The following is a 23,834-nucleotide window of genomic DNA, read 5'->3' as shown; positions in this document are numbered from 1 at the left end:
AATGATCAGCATCAGTAGTCAAGAGTGAATGGAGGTTGGAGGGCTCTGGATCTAGGGGAGCATGCTGGTCTTCAGCAGCCAGTGTAGAGAGTAGCTACTCAATGTTTTGAAAGTAGGAAAGCCTGCAAACTTCTGTGCTAGAGAACAGAGAAACAGGAAAACCCCCATCACCAATTTCTCTCTCTACTGTAGTGCACTAGTCTGCACAGTGGTACCCTAATGTCCCCTGAGTGCATCCTGCAATCCTCGCTCTTTGAGCAGCTTGTTGGCTTTTTGATTTTCCCATTCTAGGATTTCTCTAAATAAGGTTCAGGTAATCTTTCCCTCTATAATCATTTGTGTGAATTCAAGTTCTACTCATGTATTTAAAGTCCAGTCTTGGGTTCTAAGTCTTTTCTACTACTACCCACAGTGATTTTCCATCTGAATCTCTATAATACACATATGAGATGGTACCACCTGATTTAGCATTTCATATTTTTCATGTTGGGCTGGGAGTGTTTATATACTCCTCCTAACTATATTACACGCTTCTTGAAAATGGACTCATGGAACTACTTTCTTATGCTTTGTCACAGCCAGCACAGTGCTAGGTAAATAGTTATCAGCAAATTTTCAAAAGTGAGCCCAATCCTTTTCATACCGCACATTTGAAATTTCAAAAACTCATCAACACCCATTAGTTTTGATTTTTCTCCTTTCTGTACTCAGAATTACAAGCAGCAAGTGAAATGCAAGTGTATAAATTTCCTGCTAACAAGAGATGACAGGGAGGGTAGAGGTCAAGACAATGGCACAGGAGGTCAGAATCATCTACAAATGTGAACACTATTTCCTGAATCACAGAGAACTTGTTGTTTTTCTGTTTAGCTTTAATTTAATAGATGAATATTGAAGATACTTCTGCCCTATGGGAAAAATATTTTCATATCTTTTTCATCTCCCCCAAGGTCAGCAATATATACAGTATCCACAGCCATGAGCACTATTACTTTGGGGTTCTCTGAACTATGCTTTTGTTTAGATGGTAAAGTCTTTCTTTCCAGATTACTCTGTGACTGTTTCCCCAAAGATTTGTGTCATAATTCAATTCAACAAACACTTATTAGGCAAGTATAATATAATAGGTTTTTAATTAGAGACTGGAGGTACAGGAAGGCAGGAATGACAGTAGGAATGAAACCAGTCCTCTGCCATCAAAGAGTTCACAACCTGGCCAAGAGGTTGGAAATATAAATAGCAAATGATAAGAAATGGACAACATAACAAGGAATAGCTTGGATGTTATGGACGTACAGGAGAATAAAAGACCAGAAAGGTAATAAAGGCTTCTGGGAAAAAAGAGTTCTGGAAGGAACTCTTAAAAAATGAGGACTTGGCTCAGTAGAGAAAGGGGGAAATCTTTTTGAGGGCTTGTTAACAAAAATATCTATCTTTCAGGTCTGAGAAAGTTAAAATTATATCATGAATCGCATCAATTCTTATGAGTACCAAGTATGTTTTATCTTTCAAAGTTACTTATTAAAACATAAAAAAAACTTCTGAGAGGTTGACTTAGGCAGTTACCTGACTGCTTACTGGGAACATGATAAGCACCTCAACACTTTATTAAAAGCACATTACTCATTTTACGCCTCTACTGTTGCACCATAGTCATAAATTCTAGAATTGCAAAATTTTGGAACTGAGAAAAGCACAGATGAGAACAGCTTTTTCAAAGGGGTGTAGCAGGAAGTCGAATAATAAAGTGAATTGAAACTATACCCAATAATATGGTAAAAAGAGGTTTTAATTTTCAATCAAACAGCTTCCATCAAAAGGTGCTAAAGGTTTCAATTTTTTCAAACAACAGCCTGGCTACTGTAAGCCACATCCTGCGGAATCTAGATTGCATTAACTAAATTCCAAGCTTGACTAGACTGCCTTGAAAACCCGATTTCCCTGAAATTGGAAACGATTAACGTTCTGTTTATTCATAATATTAAACCCGCTGAGGTGTAAAATGGTAGGTGTAGTGTTAAGTACTTTGCCTGAATACCCTATTGAGGAAAGACAAAGACCTTTAAACTAGGTGAACTTACAGTGAGGCCATTTAGGTTTCACTTTTTTGATAACAAAATAGGAGCCAATTAACTCACCACATTTCCAGAAATGATACAGTGGTTAAGAGCAGAGGTTCTCAAATTGGTTAGCCTGGGTATGTATCTCGGCCTAACCACTTACATACTGTGAGCATCAGGGCAAGTTTGAACCTCTGCGTCTCATTTCCTACATCTGTAAGGGTGTTACGAGAATTAAATATGATAGAACATACATAGTGCACAGAAGAATGACTGATGCACAGTGGGAACGCTAAAAATGTGAAGCACTACACCAGGTGAAGATGCTATGCCTGGTTTTTTAATTCTAATATCAATCTTAAACCTTGATAATCTTAAATCTTGAGAGAAACCAAAAGATAATTCAGGCTAAAGTCATCATTTTACAGGTGAGGATGCTGAGAGAAGTTCAGTCATATGCCCAAAGTCGCACAAGAAGTCACAGTGGCAGGATGGTACCAGCATTTCAGATATCTGCTTCCATTCCACTGCTCTTTGAGCACACACTGAGTGACTGTTGATGGGAAAGCCAGAGCATTATCAGCCATTACCACCAGTCAGAGGAGAGGAATCCTCCCTCCCCAGTGGGAGCGCAGTTCTCAACAGGGCTGCCTTCACCTGGATCTGTAAACTGGCCTATGAATTTATGCCTCTTTCCCAGGCGTCATATTTCAGATCATCCCTCTGCAGGCCATGGAGAATTAAAGACACTTGAGAGTGCTCAAAGCAAGCATTTTCTTCCTGATTCATCTCAGCAATGATACAGATCATTTCATGAAGATTCCTGCCCTCTTGAGGTACTGTGTCATGGCCATAGCACCTACTCTAATGCCACAATGGGCGAGCATGGAAACACACATGAAATTGTAAACATTTGTGCTTATGCTAAGAATTACCAATTTTCACACAGACACTTCAAAGTGGAGAATAATATTTGGGGGTTAAACAGAATATATGGATGCAAAAACAGTACTTTAAGATGAAAAGTTTGATCTCATAACCACTTTTGAGAAGTGGTCATGTTGTATAGTTACAACTATCCTCCATTCTAACCTCCAAACAAGAAGCTTTCATAAATGCTTCTGTGAGACACTAAAAGGTTTAAGCTAATGGTAGAAAAACAAAAAGCCAAATTTTTCATAAGTATAGCAGCAGTCTACAGCGGAAAGATATGCACTCTGGGAGTCAGAGAGAAACATTTTTGGATTCCAGCTCTGCCCCACAGCTATTTGTGTGACCGTGGGCAAAACATTGTCTTCTGCTTCCTCATCTGAAAAACTAGGAAGATAATCAGTGCAAGAGTGAAAGAACAGCTTTCCTTTTTGAATGTGGAAGCTATGAACTAAATTGTGTCCTCCTCAAAATGCATATGTTGAAGTCCTAATACCCACAGTGACTGTACCTGGAGATAGGGGCCCTTATGGAAGTAACTAAGGTTACATGAAATCAGCAGGGTAGGGCCCTGGTCCTATAGAATTAGTGTTCTTATAAGAAAAAACATGAGCGAGCTCGCTTTTTCTTAGCCATGTGAGGAAACAGCAAGAAGGCAGCCAGAAAGAGTGCTCTCACCAGAAACCAAATCTGCTGGACCTTGATCTAAGACTTCTAGCTTCCAGAACTGTGAGAAAATAAAATTCTGTTGTTTAATCCACCCAGTCTGTGGTATTTTGGATTGGCAGCCCAAGCTGACTAAGACAGTGGAATTAGCACCATCCCTATGTTTCCTGAGATAAAGAACTGTCAGGATCTTAAATACAGTACTCATTGCTGTGACTTTTCACTAACAAGAGGACCCCAGATTGAAAGCTGTTTGCCTTGTTCTTTAGAATATTCAGAGTCGGGAAAAGGAAGGCCAATATTGGGAAAATAACCATACGCAAACTTTAGATACAGCAACTTTATAGACATGTGCAAATGTGTATGTAGTTGTGTATGTATATATGTAATATACATTGATGAATACTCCTGGTGGTTAAAAACAAGGGTTTGGGGAACATGGTTGCCTGTCTGAATCATGGCCTTGTTACTTCCTAGCTGGTTGTCTATAGGGAAACTACTTAAACTCTCTGAGCTTCAAGATCTTTATCACTAAAATGGAGACAATAACAGTATCTCTCTCACACTATTGTTACGAGGATTAAATGAGTCAATACACGTTAAGCTTTTAGAACACCGACTGGTGGTAAGAGCTTCACAAGTGTTCATTTTACCATTATACACACCCACACAGACTCAGACAAACTGACAGAGTTTTTACAAAAATATGGAAAATAAAAAAAGGAAAAAAATCTAAAGCAGAGCATTTCTATACTCTTTGCACCCACTTCACATAGCCCATACAATTTCCCTACTCTACCAGACCCTCCAAAAAATTAAACTCTGTGGTTAATCTCTAAAATCTCATAATTACTTTCAAATTATGGCCTCTTGTACCTGGAAAAGACTAGAGAAATAAGTAGGACATGGAACAAGAGATTCCATAAGAACAAGGCTGCAAAAAAAGGGAATTATATAGTAGGTTGAGATTAGAGGGTTAAGAAAATGCTAGATGTAATCAATTTACAACTACATAAAAATAAAAAGAGTTCTATGTAAATTGTCTATCATTTTCATACTACTGGTACTATTATTCAGAAGAAAATAATTTCCCCAAATCACAACTGATTCAACCATAAATGACTTTTAGTTTTCACATTTATGTTCTTCAGGGCAGATATTAGATTCCAAGAAAAAGTCATTGTGACAAGAGTCTACAGAGACACTTTTTTAAAACAATCAAAATTTTTCCTGTTTTCTCTCATCAAAGTCAAACCCAACCTCCTGTTTTGCCATTTAGGATTCACCTTTGCAAGGTTAACTCTGATTCAAGGTGCCAAATTTTCTCTCAGAGGAAATTTTTTTCTCAACAGAAATTCAACTCCCATCATAAATGTAACAGTGGGATCATTTCACCATGGGAAGGGGACAAATTCATCTAACAGTGGGCAAGATAAAGCATATTCAACTGATTTGCTGTGTGCTGGGAGTGGTCACATTCAAAACAGCCTGTTCCTATCATTTTCATCAATTTTAGAGGAATCTTTAATCTGGGTTATTTTTCACACACTTGGTCATCAACTCAGAAGACTGATTTTGTTTACAGAGAGCTTTTGATGGCCAGTAAATTTTACATGCTTTCTTTGTAAGAATTTAAAGATTTTATATATAACCACTAAATTATATGTCATCAGTTCCTCTCAATTTTACAAGTGATTTGAGTGCGACGTAAAATTTAGAAACTATCAATTCGACCAACTGTGTACCAGCTGTGATTGAATAAGGCACCAAGCAGTATAATATGTGACAGACTCTTTCCAAGTAATATCAAGTGAAGAAAAAGAACAACTCCCCAAATATTTAACAGACTCGGCCACTGCCAGTAATTCTTGGGAACTCCTTTTGTTCCTGATAATTGATCTGATTTCACTGTTGATGTGAAAATCTCGGTAAAATCCATGGAGAGTGTGTGATCAGAGAGACTAGAGAATAATTTATTCTTTTTTCTCTTATAAAAGCACCAATTTACAAAATATACTTTTTGGTAGCTTAAAATAACAATAAACAAAATAGTTAACTGACAAAATAACAGCAGAAAGCAATTAAAAGGAGTCTGGAGACAACTGGGAATCTATTTATTGAGCAGCTTGGGCACGTCAGCACCCAAGTGGCTACTAATGTAACATTTTATCTGGCTCGTTGCTTTCAACACGTTTTGTGTGTTTTCTCTATTTCCATATACTTTTTTCCCCAAATATAATTTCAAAAATTAGGAGTTATCTGCCTGTGGAAGTTCCAAATTCATTTAAGTTAAGAGAGCAATGAGGGTTTGTTTTAATTATTTTATACCTGAAATAATAAGGCCACTTCAGCTAATTAACTATTCCAGCTTGGATTTGGCCAGCACTAATGTTTACTTTACCTAAGTAAATATTTGCTAACTGACAATTACCCATCATTAATGGTTTTACAAATATTACTATTTAGTAGATATTGATCTTATGAAAATATTTTAAGGGGAAGCCAGCCGGAGCAGCTAGGCAATTAATGGAAATGTTAACCCTGGGGAGACATTTCCATGCACTGCATGATTTCTATTGCGCTGTGCGTGAAGCCCTAGCCATGTTGTCTTAAGCAGAGGCATGGTATAAGGACCCAGAGATAAACCAGAACACAGGGTAATTAAACAAAATACTACTCAGGTAGGCAACCTTCTGTTGTTAGTGAGCCTTAACATCCAGATGGTTAATATTTGTCAAAAGTTAAAAAGTATTCTTGTTGAAAACAATGGTTTCCCCCAATCTATAACATAGTGCCTTATGAGATCTGATGCTTGCAAGTAGGTTCTGCTGACAGTAGATGTCCAAAGCCAGAGACAAATTACACAGGCAATAGACTCTGAACCAATGAATACTGACAACACTGACCATTTCCAAACTCCCCCGTCTTTAGATATCATCCTGAAAAAATAAAACTCATTAACTATTCTTTTTCTCCTCGAGCATTCTACTAACTATCCTTAGTGTAAAATAATGGAATCCTAATTTATCAGACTACAAATCATGGTAACAACAAATTCTTATCTACTTGTGAATTGATGGATAATTCTTATTTATCTCCATATCCCTTTGTCTAAACCCATCCCTGTTTCTCTACACAAATCATCTTTTAGCAAATGAGTGGAAAGAGGATAAAATACTCCACATTAAATCAGCATCTGATTCACAGAATGAAAGTTTCTGACTTCAAGATGAACAAGAGTAATGCCTTAAAAAGGTTGACCTAACTTTGTTTTTATTTATTAAAAGAAGCTTATCGTAGAGGGAAAGCACATATAATTTATGATTTTTCTCTGTAGAGCTACAGAACTTTAATCCATAGCTCATGAAAGGTTGTAAGAGCAGCCTGAAAATTATGCTGAGCTTAATTATACTTAATGTGAATTATTCAGAAGTGCAGAGAGAGACTAAAAATTTATTTCATACAAAGAAGCTTGACATTTTAATTGGTCCTTCAGAATAGAGACAAAACAATTTCCTCTCAAGAAAATTTACATCTTCCCTATCAGAGCAGGAGCCTCAGCCAAGCAGAACTTCATTAATAAGATTAATTATCACACCAGTGTCTGCTTCATGAGGTGTACGGCCCAGGTGAAAAGAGGAATACAAAATAATGACTGACATTTCTCACAGGATTGATTCAAGGAGGGAAAAAAATGGCAGATTGAGCCAACATACCTTGGTCATTAGCCATTTTGTCAGGGTGTTCCACTGGGGGGAGAAAAGAAATAATATTATTAGATTTTGACAGTTTCCATCAAGAAAGCTGACATTTCAAATCAACAGTTTTATTAGCAAGTTCTCATATCAAGGCCAATGCCCTATTGAAATAAAATTGATAAGCAATCAAGGTTAATGTGATTATTTCTGTTAAATAACTAGTCAGAGGGAAAACAATGGAAAATAATGTTTTCACTGTATCAACGTGTTCTAAAAATATACATTTGTCACATTCCTCTAGACATAAACTCAGAATGATAATCATGCAAATTTAATTAAAAATACAATTAACAGTAAAAAATGCACGTTATCACCCATATATTTTAAAGAAGTTAAGGAAGCTATTTTCTTGTATTGATTTCTTTTTCAACAAAAGAACTTCACCAATTCTCACATGGATAGGGTAAAATAATAAAATATCATAAATATGGTTTAATCTAAATGGTTTGATAAATTTCTAGACCTTGTAAAGAGAAGTCTTGAGTTGTTCACAACTTCAGATGAGTTATGAATAATATTCTTGAAAATGACATTTAAATTTAGAAATATCTCTAATTTTTTTTCGGCTTCTTTTCTCTTAATCAAGTATAACTATATGGGAGGTAAATCTCTAGTATCGTTGCTTTTCTAGAAATTGTGATATGACATTTTGACCAATGTAGATCTTTGTAAATCTTTATCAATCAGAATTATTTCACATATACTTGAATTTCTTTGAGCTGTGAATCTTCTGGGCTTATTTAACTCAGTTGTAGTCAAACTTGACACATAGGCAACTACATTTGCTAGTTTGCTTCTTGTATATGTCTCAGTTAAACTCACACAGAGAAAAATATAATAGTATCCCCTGGGTAGCAACCTATAACCTAGTCACTTCTCTCATTATGCATGGCAGTCTCACAGCAAATCCATTATCATTGTTTGAAAAATAAATTAAAGCAAATATCTTAGAAGTGGTGGTCCTTCCTTTTCTCAATGAAGGAACACAAATCAATGTCCAAGAGAATGTATAGAAATGAAATACTTAAATAATGATGCTGTTAACAAAAGCCCCTTCAGATGAACAGGGATTATTAATGTCACATCATAGAAGGACAAATTTCTAAACCAGAGATCATTTACAATTTCTTTCATTTTATAATTGTATTTATTTATTTACTTTTTCCCCCAAAGCTCCAGTAAATAGTTGTATGTCATAGTTGCACATCCTTCTAGTTGCTGTATGTGGGACGCGGCCTCAGCATGGCCGGAGAAGCGGTGCGTCGGTGCGCGCCCGGGATCCAAACCCGGCCGCCAACAGTGGAGCGCGTGCACTTAACTGCTAAGCCGCGGGCCGGCCCTCTTTCATTTTAAAATAACATGTAACATATTCTATGGAAAGGATAAACTAGGAAAGGTATCTTAATAAATAGTTGACTTTGAATTCTGAATCATTTTTGGAAAAATGGTATACACAAGAGTGCTTATTATATTAAGATTCCTCAAGCTTTAAATAAATTTTATAAATGTCTTGATATCTCCTCAAGATTTAACAAACATTTTTCAATTCACCAGGTCATTTAATCTAATCTTTTCTAATCGAATCACCATAATTTAACTTTTATCTTGAGTTACCCTCTCATCTTCATTAAAGAGTAATGACTTCTCAAAATACATTTTATTATAGTATTAGGAGGTTGTTGATGAAAAGGGCTTTTAATAGGCAATTGCATTATCTGTAGTTTATAGACAGGCATAGGATTCTAACGTAGCTTTTAAGGAAGGACATTGTGTTGCAGGAAGTGCCACACCAGGTCTCCAGTAAGAATAAAGAAGAATACGTCAGGATCATATGTGACCACACAATCCAGGAAGGGTAAAAGTTTGGAAGCTAGAACAGGACATACTTGAGAAAACATCTCAATCAGCATTTCATATTTAGGGAAGAACTCTTTGGAATGATAGCAAAAAAGAAAAGAAAACCAACCCCATCTCATTTCCATTCTTCATCTCTCTCTTTGTATTTAATTATATATATGCATTATCTGCCGTCTAAGAAATTTTTCAAACAAGTGACAACCATATCTAATGGTGGACAATCTCATCCTCATTGTTTTCTGGATTTATTTTACTGTTAGCAAATCTGGACTGACTATAACGTAAGAAATTTTGAATGTCTCAAGAAAGATTATCTACTAAAGAGTATTTCCCAACAGGGGCCAAATATATTCCAATAGTTAATTTTCATTAAAGACAAATAATGGCTTAAAAGTATTGCAATTTGTGCCTTGACTTGATAATTGCTCCTGTTGTTTGTCAAGAAAATCACGTATTTTGTCATAAAATAATTTGAAGACAAACTGCTTCGTATTCTGGCACAGAGCCTTCAGTTCTATATCCTTGGATAAGAGAGATGCATATTTCAGAATGATGATCAATGATGCCCAGAACATAGACTGTACTCTACTGCTCTGTCACTGCTGAAGACTCTGCTTCTTTGTGTGTAGGAGGTGACTCCATTCTTCCACATAAAACCTCTTTGGTCTGCTCCGTCGGGAGCATCCTTCCTCCCTATTACTTGACGGGCCAACATGGATAAGCTTACTTTACTGAACAACCCATGTGATGGGCAGATATAAACATGGCTCTTATACATCTTCCAAGGGCTCCTCAGAGTGTGGGTATCATAATAGGGAGGATTGGGGTATTTGCAGAGTCCTATATGGTCAGAGAATCAAGCTCAGGACTCTTTTAATTAACATTCCAAAGAAATAATCAGATACATTACATATATGCATGTACAGAGGGTATAGTAATTTAATCCTTTTTAAATTATAAATGTCCTTTTAATTAACCAGTGTTATTGATTGAGTTTCCTGTACCTTTCTGGCTGGTGGCTAAAACCATAATGATAAAAACTCTAGTCTCCAGTAGAAAATGCTTCTATCCTTGCAAAGACTCAATATGAAAGAATAAAGCTTGTGGACACCTGCCTGGGGCGTGATTTGCAATGAAACACTTGCACATTACCCAGTAGACTGCTGTGAGTTTCCTCAGCTTTAGGACAACATGTAAGCCTTTCCCTTTGTCAAACAAAGTTACACTCTGATGAACAGAGGCCTTATGTTTTGAAGCAGCTTTGGAAACTGAAAATATTAAACCAGAGAGCAATAGCATCATTTTATGTCTTTAGTGTAGATTTGGCTCATTGTGGCTTCAAATCTCTTACAATGAGTAATTTACTTACCTTTGAACATTTGTCATTGTAAGTAACATGTAAGATGTGCCCATGTACAATATCAGTTATTGATAAAGATCAGAAATATCAACATTTCTGAATAATTTAAAAAGTACTCAGGATATCTGAAACTTATTTTACCATATAAGCAAGATTTGTTTAAAAAGCCTATTGGATTGTTAATCGAGCATGACATACTTGGGGTAGATAATATTAAACATTCAAACCAGGATATTAGAAATAACTCTTGTGGACTATTATGACATATAACAAATTGCTGAATTTGTTCTTAGTTCTAAACATTATTTCATAGATGAGTTTAGGGCACTTAGGGTAAACAGTACCAAATGAGTAATGGAGTTCATTAAATAATCTGCAGGTCGATTACCAATGTGGGCTTGTAAATCCTATGATAACTCATCACTCTGCTGCTTCATGCATTTAGATGCCTGAAGTCATCTTAAACCCTCCCTGAGATCTCTAGTTGGTACGTGTCGTGAGCATGAAATTAATTTGGCACTTGTCTATAGATAAAGATGAAGTATTGTAAAACATCATCTAGTTACATTTCATGTTTCCACAAAATGAACCAGTTTCCTTTCGATTGCTCCTAAAAACCTGGGGAGACAAAGATTAGCTCATTTCCTCCTGCCTCCCTCCCAACTTCTACTATGCGTTGAGAACTGTCATGCCTGCATAGGCTGAATGCTTGTTTGTGTGTTCTTGGAAAACTTGCAGATTAGCTGTTACCAAATCCAGCTTTTGAACAGCTCACTCACCAGAATTCAAAAGTTCACTATTTATTAGGGTACCTTTCCTAGGAGAATTGAGAAATAGACTGTACAGTTATTCTAAGATGCTTCTGCGTGAAAATGTCAATCGGACACGTGTTTCTAATTTTTTTTTCCAGTTTTTTTTCTAGTTTTTTGCCATCATTTATCATCAAGTTTTCAGCCAGATATATAGGCATAGGCACAGATCTAAGAGTTAAGTACCCTTCTTTAGAACCATACACATCATGCCTTAAATATACATCTTTAAATATCAGCTATGAAACATTCGAATTATTCTCAACTGCTAAATAATAGAGGCTCTTGAAACCATTTGTCCTCCAGAAAAATAAAACTGCATTCTAAAATAGAAAGGACTTATGTGAAGATTGTTTTGATGTAGTCACTATTCTTGGGCCTTAGTATTCTTCTGTATGAACATATAACAATCTTTAAATTGAGTAGCAATTTTTATTTTTGCAAGCATGTGGAGTTTTCATCTAGTAATCATACTGCAAGATTTTTTTCATTGTTGCTACCTTGGGTCCTTAAAATAAACACACTCATTTTGTTTGAGATTTTCTTTCTTGCCATATCAAAATTTCCTTTAATATAAAACAATAGTTCTGGAAAGAAAATATTTAAAGTTGGCAATAGTATGTCATTCACATAATTCAATGCTTTTTAATTTTTATTCCCCTACATAAAGTGGTTAAAAGATTTCATTATATTTTGAATAGAATCAATATATATGAAATCAATACAAAATTTCAAAAGGATTATAAATGAAAAAAAGTCAAGTTAAATATGTCTGCCTTTTGCTGATGGCAGAAAATGTGATAATAGATCTTTCTTTGACATTCTGGCTTTCAGCATAAGAAGGTATATTTCAATTAATGAAATAATTTTTTTTAATTTCTTCCAGTTTTTTTGAGAAGTAATTGACATACATCACTTTTTAAGTTTAAGGTGTACAGCATGATGGTTTGATTTACATATATTGTGAAATGATTACCACCATAGGTTTAGTTAACATTCATCATTTCATATAGACACATTAAAAAGAAAAGAAAAAAAAGTTCTCCTTTTAATGAGAACTCTTAGGATTTACTGTGTTAACAACTTTTCTACATATCATACAGCAGGATACAACTATAGTCATCATGTGGTACATTGTACCCCTAGTACTTATTTATCTCATAACTGGAAGTTTGTACTTTTTGACCACCTTCCTCCAACTCCCCTCTCTTCACTTGCCATCTCTGGTAACCACAAATCTCATCTCTTCTTCTATGAGTTCAGTGTGTGTGTGTGTGTGTGTGTGTGTGTGTTTAGATTCTACATATAAGTGAGATCATACAGCACTTGCCTTTCTCTGTCTGACTTATTTTACTTAGCATAATGCCTTCAAGATCCATCTGTATTGTCAAAAATGGTAGGATTTTCTTGATTTTTATGGCTGAATAATATTCCATTGTATATGCATACACTACAACTTCTTTATCCGTTCATCCATTGATGGACACTTAGGTTGTTTCCATGTCTTGGCTATTGTAAATAACGCTGCTATGAAAGTGGGGTTGCAGATGTCTCATTGAATTAGTGTTCTCATTTCCTTTGGATATATTCCCAGAAATGGAATTGCTGGATCATATGGTAATTCTATGTTTAATTTTTTGAGGAACCTCCATATTGTTTTCCATAATGGCTGCACCAATTTACAATCCCACCAACAGTGCACAAGGGTTTCCTTTTCTCTACATCCACATCAGCATTTGTTATCGCTTGTCTTTTTGATGATAGCCATTCTAACAGTCATGAGGTGATATTTCAATGTGGTTTTAATTTACATTTTAATGTATTTTGAATGTCCACTGTAGTCATATTGCCAACAGAGATGATGTAGGGCTATTTTTAATACAGACTCTAAAACTATTCTATAATAATCCCGTAGGAAAAGAAAGGCAATAATAGGAAATGATTCAAACCTTTTTGAGTCCTGAAGAGGATGGGATCAGATAGGGGCCCCACTCCTTTGGCATTTCGCGCTTGAATGCGAAAGTAATACATAGTGTCAAGGTTGAGATCCATGATCTGATGAGTAAGCCGATCACCACTGATTGTTTCCATAATCCAGTCATCAATTGGTATGTTCTTGTCCAAGGTATAAAACAAGACGTAAGCTGCATAAATAAATGAATGCAACTTTGTTTAGTGTACTGACAGCTTGCTACACTTCTGCTTCCAAACATTCATGTTTCCCAAATACAATTTGCAATGATTATTACATGTCTACAATCTATAAACTACAGTATTCAGTTAGGCAAGTAATGACTTTTATTGTGTATTGCAAGAATTAGATAAATAATTGTTTCAATTTACAGAACCTGAAAATGGAATAAGCCACTGGAAACAAAAATATGTGCCATATTTAAAAATGTGAGTATTCTGCTGCTTATAAATCCTGATTATTGGCTTGCTCTAATATATAAGCATGATGAAAAATGTAAAACATAGATAACAAATCTGTATAATTTTCACTGTAGTCAAATAATGAAAATAAACAATGTTTATTTTGGCTTGTGTTTAAATAATAAAAATACATTGAAAAATATAAAATGCTGTACATGTTTAAAGTGCTATAAAAATAAACCATCATATGTTGTAATAACTCTGTGAGGTTGGCAGGGGCACTGTTTCTCTCCTTTCACAGATGATGGAGCTGAGGATGACCCAGGCTAGCTGGTAAAAAGGCTACGATAATATCTTCTATTGCCATACTAAAAATCCAGTGTTATGTCCCCTCATCCATCCCACCTAGGTGAAAAAAAAAAAAAGGGAAGAAAGAAAGAAAAAAAGTATTTCTAGATAAATGTAGATTACCTAGTTAATATCTCAAATATTAATAATCTATCATTTGATAGTATCATTTACCCTGTGTTAGGGGATATGTTACTTGAATGCTGGTAGTGTACTCATTGGTGATAGTCTAATATGCACCCAAACAAATCCAGGCAACCCTGTAAAATATTCACATTCTAATATTATATTTAACCAATATGTAAGCTAGCTTTTATTTACAAGCATTAATTCATAATTTTATATTACACTATCAGATGAAACTGTAAGAGCTCATCGTAGGTGTCTTTGTTACATAAATGTGGTACCAGCCTCCATTTCTGTCAAAATTCTCCAATGATATTTGCAAAAGATAGCCCACAAATGTCCCTAGTTCTATTCTTATGCATTGAATACATCCTTTGTAAATCATATTTTTAAAAACAATTGTCTTCTTTTGATTCACCCATTCTTTCCTTTTGAGTCCTGCTGGCCCCATCTCGATGGGGGACCCTCAAACACAGATCTTTCAATGGTTATGTCAGAGGGTTCTCTAACTCAGATTCACTTCCCTCCCAAAGTAATTATGCACACTATCTACATCTCAGCACAAACCCTTACTCCAGGAAGACTTGTCTCCACACTATGCTTATTTCTACCTCCGTCTTATTCCTCATACCACTCCACCTTTCCTCACTTTCTCTAGCCAAATCCTACCCATCCATCAAGGTCTAGTTTAAGCTACATCTAACATATGAAACCTTTCTCCATAGAAGGCTCTCCTTTCTGTAAACTTTGTACTACACTTCAATAAAGTGTAAGAGCATTTATATGATTTCATATCATTTGTCACTTAATCCTATAGTGACTTATAGAATTACACCTGGGTTTGGAGGATGTATTCTAGACAATGGACCCAATATTTCTTCCTTGAGATTCTGTAGGATTAAGCAATGTTGCAAACTTCAACATCCAGTGGTCCATTTCTCTGAAATTCAGATCAGTGCTGAAAACTTGCCTCTATTGTGCTTTGGCTTTCACCTTTTCCCGAGTTTGGTGTTTCCCAGATCTACCTAATCATAAGAACTAACTGGGGGCTGTGTACAAGTTACAAAATATAGACCCCAAGAAAGGGCATTTTGATTTAATATTTATGGCAAATAGAGTCTTTGCTGGCCCCATTATCCCTACCTCCTGGTAGTGACACCTTTGGGTAATCCTTTCTGTCTGAGTGTAGATGGGATCTAAGCCTTGATTTTTACCAATAGAACTCAGCAAATATGATGGACTGTCACTTCCAGGATTATGTTAAACGACATTATAACTTCTGTCTTGCTAGCAGACTCTACAGACTCTCTCCTTTGTTGGCTTTGATGAAATAAGCTGCCAGATGGAGAGGATCATGTGGCAAGGAACTGAGGGTGGGCTCTGACCAACAGCCAGTAAGGAACTGAATCCTGCCAACAGTCACATAAGCTTTGAAGCAAATATTTCCCCAGTGAAGCCTCAGATGGGACATAACCTAAGCTAACAACTCGATTGTTGCCTTATAAGTGGCCCTGAAGCAGAGGACCCAGCTGAGCTGTGCTTCGATTCCTGACCAACAGAAACAGCGAAATAAATGTGTATTGCTTGAAGCTGTTAAGTTTCTGGTGATATTGTTACACAGTAATAGATAACACAATAGGCTAATGGTAACCTAGTAATCTGCACCCTAAATGATTTCTATGTTCAGGTAAGATCAGGAATCACTGCTTTAGTTGATATGTGGAATCTGTATATTTTTTGACATTTGTTGAGATGTTGATGCTGCAGCTATGAATGTCTTAAGATGAGGAGAGCTCAGGAGAAGATAAAAGACTCACCAAGATGCAGAATTCCGCAAAACTTATAAAGGTTGTATTTGCATAACTTCTCCCTCTGGTTAATGTTAAAATTGGAAGGGTATAATTCAAAAGGGACTGTGAAATATCATTGGATAAAGGAGTTGTTTTGACTCATGGATGTCCATTCATTTATAACTCAGCCCCCAAGATCAACATCAATAAAATCTCCTAATATTCTTTCAGCCAGAGTGGTCTCCATTCTTGTCTCCAAAGAACCACATCTATTGAATAGAAGACCCTGGTACTAGTAATAATTTTTTAGCTTTTATTATGTGCATGTCTTATCTCTTCAAAAGAATGAAAACATTCCTTTAGTTCAGGAGCCATAGCTTATATTACTTTTTATTCTTCAAAAAGACTAATAAAGTAGTCTTCACATAATAGGTATTGAAACTCACTTATTGAATGAAATCCCCTAGCCTGTGAGCACATATGATTTACATTAATGACATGTAATGAAATTGTTAAAGTTTTCATGAGCTGTTGTAAGTGTATCATGAACCTGGAAGTTTGGAGAACTGTGCTCCTGTCCCAGGTCAACTACACTTATTCCTGATTTTCTTTATTTTCCAAGTGAGAATATAATATTTGCCTTCACTGTGCTTTTTCCTATATAAAAAGTATTCAGTTAGGCATTTAAAAATGACAGTTCTGCCATTAGGTAAATAAGGTTGAAGTTGCAAGCATCAAGTTTTGACAATTCCAAATCGTATGTAAGCCATTTCCTGATATCTATGAAGAAGCCTATCTTATTTTTGTAAATTTGAGAAATGAGAGGGAGAATAAAAACAGATCATATTGTTCAAAACTCTAAAAATTGGCCTTAGAGAAAGCATACAACTTCATTTGGATGTGTGAGTTTAGCGTGTTTGGAGGCTATTAACTCCATTATTAACATCTTACCTTATAGATTTCCATATAACCACACAGGTTGGAACAAATTCATTTGTTTCTCACTACCTTTCTCTAGGTATACATTCATTTCTCTGTGTCCAAGTCTCTGATGTCTCCATCTTTTTTCTCTTACTTTTCTCTTACTCTACTTCATTCTTTCTCTTACCACAACTGGCCAAATAATGAAGTATTATGTTCTATCATAGGTTGTAAGACCTTCTGGGATTGTTAATTTGCCTGGGCACTCCCACACTGGAATCACATTCGTCTAAATACATACAAAATGTAACATCATACATCTGTCATTTTGAGTCTACTTATACGAATGGGTAGTTGTAATTCCAGAAGCGAAGTGTAGGTAGGACATATGTATTTAGAACTCCTTGGATGGATATACATTTCAGAGACATCAGTCTGCGTTCACTGAAGCCCAGCTTTAGTATAGACACTTTTTCATAGAAAGTAACAAAGGGAATAAAAAGATCTGCATTTGGGGAAGCAATACTCAAGGAACGGGTGGAAGAAATGTCTGCTAAAAAGACTGAGATGCTATAGCCTGGAAGTGGGAATAAAAGTGGTTAGGTGATTTTACAAAACTAAAGAGAGAAGAGAATTTCAAGAAAGAGGAATTGGACTAGAGTATCAAATGACACAGAAAAAGAGAGTATAACCTTTGCCATTAGATTGTATTGATAAGGAAACAACCTCTAAAGGCTTAATTCCTCCCTCTATCTATGTTGGTCCTGATCTTAAATAATGTTGGATGCTGCATTTATTTAGATCAAAGTTTCACAATTCTGGTTATACATCAAAATCACCTGGGGAGCTTTTAAAAAATACCATGCTCAATTCCTCCTCAGATAAATTAAATCATAAATCAGTTGAGAATCACTGATTAAGTTGGAGCAAAACATAGTGTAATAGTTAAGAGTATGAACCTGAGTTTTAAATCCTAGTTCTGCTACTTGTTGGTTATTTGACTTTGGGAAGTTATTTTCCTTAGAAAGCCCTTGTCTCTTCATTTCAAAATGGAATAAGAGGAATATACGACCACTTACAATACCAAAGTGCTTAGCAGAATGCCAAGCATATAATAAATGCTTAACTCGTTTTGAATCATTTTCTTCTGAAAATGTCAGTCCAAATTCCTAAACTGCCAGTATATGATCAAAGAATTTAGGTACCGGAATTACCCAAATCTCCTCCTTTGTCCTCTTTTTTGTTTAAACTTTTTGAAGCGTATATATTTACAAACTGATAATCTGGGTTCTATGCAAAGCACATTAGTAAAGCCTCTCCTAGAATGGATTTCAAATTGGAATAATAGTAATTTGTTTCAATGCTTACTGTGCATCAGGGACTTTTCTCAGCACTTTATTATAACAATTCTATAAAAGAGGTTCTATTACTATCCTTATTTTATAGATGAGAAAGTGAGACTCAAGGAGGTTAAATAATTTGCCCAGCCATCTCCCTCAGAAGCTTGGGTTCTTACCCACCCTGCTCTGCTGATGAATACATGCCAGGACTTAGGAAAACAAAGAAATAAAGGTAGGATGGGAGCACTCCCTCCACGTAGGCACATAGGTGTCTTGCCACATTTTCCTTTGCACTTTGCATGAGAAACAGAGGGTAGAAAATATGGGCCCTCTGCCTAATGGTCTGGTATTTTGAATATTTTATCATCCTATTTTCTGAAAGTATTTTGATTGAAAGAATCTATATATGGAACAGAAGTTGTCTTAAAGACTTGTGGGGGATCAGAACTGGCTACCCCAAAATGTGTCTCTTTTGCTTGATTATTTTTAAGGACAAAAGACTCTGAAAGAAACTTTGACCTTCCCCCTAGCTGCCTAAAAGACTTTAAGATAAAAGGCCTGTTCCAGGAAGGAGCTAATACCATAGGATAACTATAGTATAACATAAATTAGCTGTGCTAGACAGAGAGGAAACTAATAGGGCCTTTTAATCAAAGTCCTCTCCATCTGTCATTGCCTTTGCAAGGCATGGTCAACATTTGTTTATCAAACATTTGCTTTTCCATCTGCCTGTGAATTGCCTTCCTCCCCTTTGAAGTCCCAAACCACTACCCCCATCATCTTTCTTTGTCCTTAGGTGAAGATGGTATTTAAGGTAGTGGCTTCCACCATTTTGGCAAGTTACTCAGTTTTCCTGAGTTTCTCCCATGTATACATGTTATTAAATTTGTTTGATTTTCTCCTATTATTCTGTCTTATGTCAATTTAATTCTTAGATCAGCCGGAAGAACCTAGAGGGTAGAGGAATAGTTCTCCCTCTCCTACAGATTCTTAGTATTTGCTTCCTGTTTAATTGAGTCAAAATACCTCAAATGAATAATCACAACTTGGTTTTAATAAATAAACTAGGCTTTTAAAGGTAAAATGTATTGCATCCCATACTTTTACTTTACTATTGTGGGAGAATGGATTGCTAGTAGTGAGAACTACTGAACATACAACTCTAAATAGAATATGTGGACCAGAATTCTTACACATGCACTGTGATTTTGGCACACAGAATTTTATTGCTTAGATTAATTTGCATTTCATAATATGGGGAGGCCTTCCATTTTTTTCCCTTGAAAAGCAAAATTAAGCTTCCTTTCAGAAGCTTAGAATGTGAAAACACATTCTATTGTTTACATTGACTATTTGATGAGATTTATTTAAATAAGAGTAGAGAATTGGGTAGTATATAACTTATTTTGTCCTTTACCAAAAATATATTTTTTTCCATTAGAGCTTGTTTTTATTTAGACAATTTCTATTCTGTTTTTTACTTCTTAAACTTACTATCTGTTGATTTACCATATGCTTATAAATAACTATTTATAACATAATGAAATAGTCATCACGTAACCAAATCAAAATCTACAAAAGTATTGAAGTAGAACTCATGAAAATAGATCATGACACTGAGGGGGAAAAAAGAAATTAGAATGAGCCAGCCTCAGTTTTAAAAAGCCTGGCAGAGTGAAATCTGATATAAGATTTTGGGGAGATTTTATGTCCCTCTTCTTTTTTCTATATTTGTCAGCTCAAATGAAAATTCTGTTTGCTATCGCAGTAAGAGCAATTTCCTAGAGAAAATAAGTCTTCAACTTAAATTTAAATCACATTTGGAATTTTCACGTTATTTTTCATTTTGTAAAATTCAGAAAGTAACACGTAAAGTAAGTGTGCCATCTGAACTGTAATTTTCATGTTTATCTCTGTATCACAGAATGACTGAATTACTCTCTCAATTTATAATAGCGCTATCCACCTCTTGTACGCAAAAAAAGAAAAAAGAGTGAATCTTACATGTGCCTAACCCAATGGTTCAAGCTAATTAGACTACAATGTGCACATTTTTAGCTATACAATATTTTTCATAATAATTACATGCTATGGAGACATCTATTAGAAGCCTAAAGTGATCATTTAAATGCAAAATCCCTGATAGAACTCCATTATATTTTTCATACCAAATTAACATTACAGACTTCTAATGGATGCTTTAATTAGGCGTTGATGTTATCAGCAACATTTGGCAAAATAAAATCTGTCACTGTGAAATATTCATTAAGTTCAATTTCTGTCAGTCAATATTAAGTGTTTTCCAAAGCTTATGATTCAAGTAAGAAGCTAAAAGCTAAGTGAGAAACTAAAAAACCCCAGACAAACCTTCATTTGTGCCATACAAAAATGCATGGTCATTGGTTGTCTTTTGTATTTTATAATTGCCAAACAACTGGCTTCTTTTTAGTCATTTATGCTCAGAGGCATTCCATTAGAAGGTTGTCCTAATGCTCCATAGAAAGAACAACAAAAGGTCTATACTAATTGAAATGCATATCTTTGAAGAAGCAGCTCAAATGAAGTGTGCATGTGTGCATATTTGTATGCCCCATTAGAAGAATTCCACAGTCAGTGTGGGGTAAGAAGAGACAATCAGAAAGGGTCAGGAAGTCAACTGAGATGCTGGCACAGAAAACTAATACACAAAAGGCATGAGCAGCATACAAAAGGTCATAGGCCAGCACAGTAATGCTGGAAATAAAGCAGAGGTGCTTACCAGTAATTTTCCCATTGGCTTCCAAGGGAGGCTGCCAGCTCACAATGACAGCACGAGGCTTCCCTTCTCGAGTAATGACTGTCAGATCCTTGGGAGCAGAGGTTGGGGCTGTGAGATGAAACAGAGACAAGGCCTTGTCATTGGATGTGAAAGGAAACAGACATTTATGGGATTTTAATCATGTTGACATTCAGAATCTATCATGCAGTATAATATGCTTTTTTCACCATTTACAACTTATTTCAAGTATTTGAATTAAATAAGAAAACAAACAAAAATACACAAATGAATATTTTTCCATGGAAGTTAAATGACTTCCAAAAGTGTGCATATAAAGAGGAGAATAGATTATGTGGAAATATAGAGGAGAAAAATATAACTGGTATTTTCGAGTGATTGCTACACTAAAAATGTAAGAGCCAGGGCCGGCCCGGTGGTGCAAGCAGTTAAGTGCATGTGCTCTGCCCGGGGTTTGCCAGTTTGGATCCCGGGCGCGCACTGATGCACCGCTTGGTAAGCCATTCTGTGGTGGTGTCCCATATAAAGTAGAGGAAGATGGGCATGGATGTTAGCCCAGGGCCAGTCTTCCTCAACAAAAAAAGAGGAGGATTGGCAGATGTTAGCTCAGGGCTGATCTTCCTCACACACACACAAAAAAAGTGTAAGAACCATACAAGAACAAAGAAATGTACACATACTTAGTGAGATTGATGGCTATATAACCACAAGCTCAAGCACACCCCATCTCTTATCAACTGGGTGAATAAGAATTGTTTTTCAGAAAATTTGTGAAGTCACATAGCCAGAGCGTACATAAAAGAAGAAATCTTGACCTGAAACGACCAGGGAACTAAAGATTCTCCTCCCCATGGAACCAAAAGACCGAGACTTAACCGGAACTTGAAAGTCGGACTCGCATCATAAGCGAGGGTCATTCATCCAGGAAGATCCAGTGTGAAAATTCCTTCCCCACCTTACCATAAATGTTTAGAACCTTCCTATAAATGCTTGAATCCCATCAATCAAAATCTGTCCCGCCAGTGTTTCCATGTGCCAGCCTGTTCTTCCTAACCTCTTAAATTTCACCCCAAATCCTGAATCAGTTAGACACATCTGAGGGTACATCCCCCCTGTCTCCTTGCAGATGGATCTAGCAATTAAGCTCTTTTCTTTTCCCAAAAACTAATGCCATAATTAATTGGCTTTTTTATGCACATTGGGTAGGAGAACCCCATTTTTGTGCAGTAACAGCTATATGTCTCCAAGAGACAGAATTCTGTTACAACTGTAGGATTTATAAATGAACATGTCACCTAATTCTATTATTTCCTTAAAAGTCAAGAAAAAAATGAATGAATTTAAATGCAAGTCACAACATCTTGCTTAGGTAACATACTAGGTATCTCCTAAAAAGAAGGCAAAGCAATATTCAAAAATAGAGAATGTAAGAAATCTATGAGGCTCTTAATATCAACCTGGCATGAAATAAGATGGCACGAAACCCTGCCTTTCTTAGAGCTCTTTTTCTCACATGTTGTTGAAGGGAACAGAATGTGTCACCCCAAAATATGCCTCTTTGGCATGAGGATGATTTTAGGCTGATTATTTTCAAGCAACAACAGACATAGAAAAGCTCTGAAAACCAAGAAGTTACCCTTTTGTAAGAGAAATTTATAATTTATAAGGCAAATCTCCATTTGTAAGTGTGTCTCCCTCGCTGTACCAAGAAGAGGAGGAAGACAAAATTTCTAGAAACTCTCATCAGTGGAGAAGGCAGAGACTTACATCTGCATAAAAACAATACCCTTGCTTACTGTGATTTGCCTGAAAATTTCCCATAACTGGCTCCCAACTCCCAACATCTTCTTTTGTCTTTAGCTGGAGGTAAAATTTAAGGAGGTGGCTTGGGCCATTTCAAGGAGTTACTCAGTTCTCCTAAGTATCGCCTTTGTATACAGGAAGTACACATGTTATTAAACTTCTGTTTGTTTTTCTCCTGTTAATCTGTCTTTTATTACAAGGGGATCTCAGCCAAGAACCTAGAAGGGTAAAGGGAAAGTTAATTTTTCTTCCCTATATTGTGCCCAACAAAATTTTAAATATTCTTTAAAGGTGACAGCAAACTGGCCAAGCCAGTCCAGTATCTTCCACGCTTCTTTTGACCTGCTTTCTGACTCTTTATGCTTTGAAATGCAGTTAGTTTTCCTTCTAGGTAGCTCACAATGCTCCATGTCTATTATCCATAGTCTCTTTTAGTTACCCTTAATTTGACATAGGCAATTTCAGAACATATCTAAGTTCTACGGTTTGGTTCTGTAGGAATTTCCTGATCTCTGCATAAGAACGCTTGTGTTTTTGTTTACAAGAACAACTTGTGTACAAGATAGGTACAACTTGGTCCTAACTCTGAACTCCTCTTCACTCTTTCGTTCTCTTTGGCTTTTCTCTTGGCTGTATAGTGCAGAATCTGAGCATTATCAACACTCTATTTCCAGATTCTCTTACTGAATAGAATTCCAAATAGAAGACATGTCAAATATTTCCATATATCATATCATTTTATTTCCAACAACTCGATCCTCAAAACTACTAGGATTCCATGTTAAGCCAAGCTGCACCTAATTGCAATATCCTGACAAGGTACTTAATGTATTTCAGTTAAACCAAAAAAAAGGAGGAGAAGGAGAAAAAAGAAGGAGGAAGAAAAGAAGAGGAAAAGGAGGAGCAGAAGGAGGAGG

The 23,834-nt window shown here is 35.9% G+C and overlaps 1 protein-coding gene across 1 annotated transcript in view; it reads right to left on the bottom strand.

The window, feature by feature from the left end:
* DCC (DCC netrin 1 receptor) overlaps positions 1-23,834 on the bottom strand; it is a 1,099,744-nt gene that overhangs the window by 91,800 nt on the left and 984,110 nt on the right. The window contains exons 19-21 of the mRNA XM_058557158.1: positions 21,097-21,204; positions 13,390-13,584; positions 7,373-7,405 (exon numbers count right to left, since the gene is read on the bottom strand). Of these exons, the coding sequence (XP_058413141.1) occupies positions 7,373-7,405; positions 13,390-13,584; positions 21,097-21,204 (336 nt within the window). The remainder of the gene's footprint in view (positions 1-7,372; positions 7,406-13,389; positions 13,585-21,096; positions 21,205-23,834) is intronic.

Source organism: Diceros bicornis, chromosome 16, assembly GCF_020826845.1.
Source record: "Diceros bicornis minor isolate mBicDic1 chromosome 16, mDicBic1.mat.cur, whole genome shotgun sequence".
Lineage (NCBI taxonomy): Eukaryota > Metazoa > Chordata > Mammalia > Perissodactyla > Rhinocerotidae > Diceros > Diceros bicornis.
This window is presented reverse-complemented; position numbering and strand designations above follow the sequence as displayed.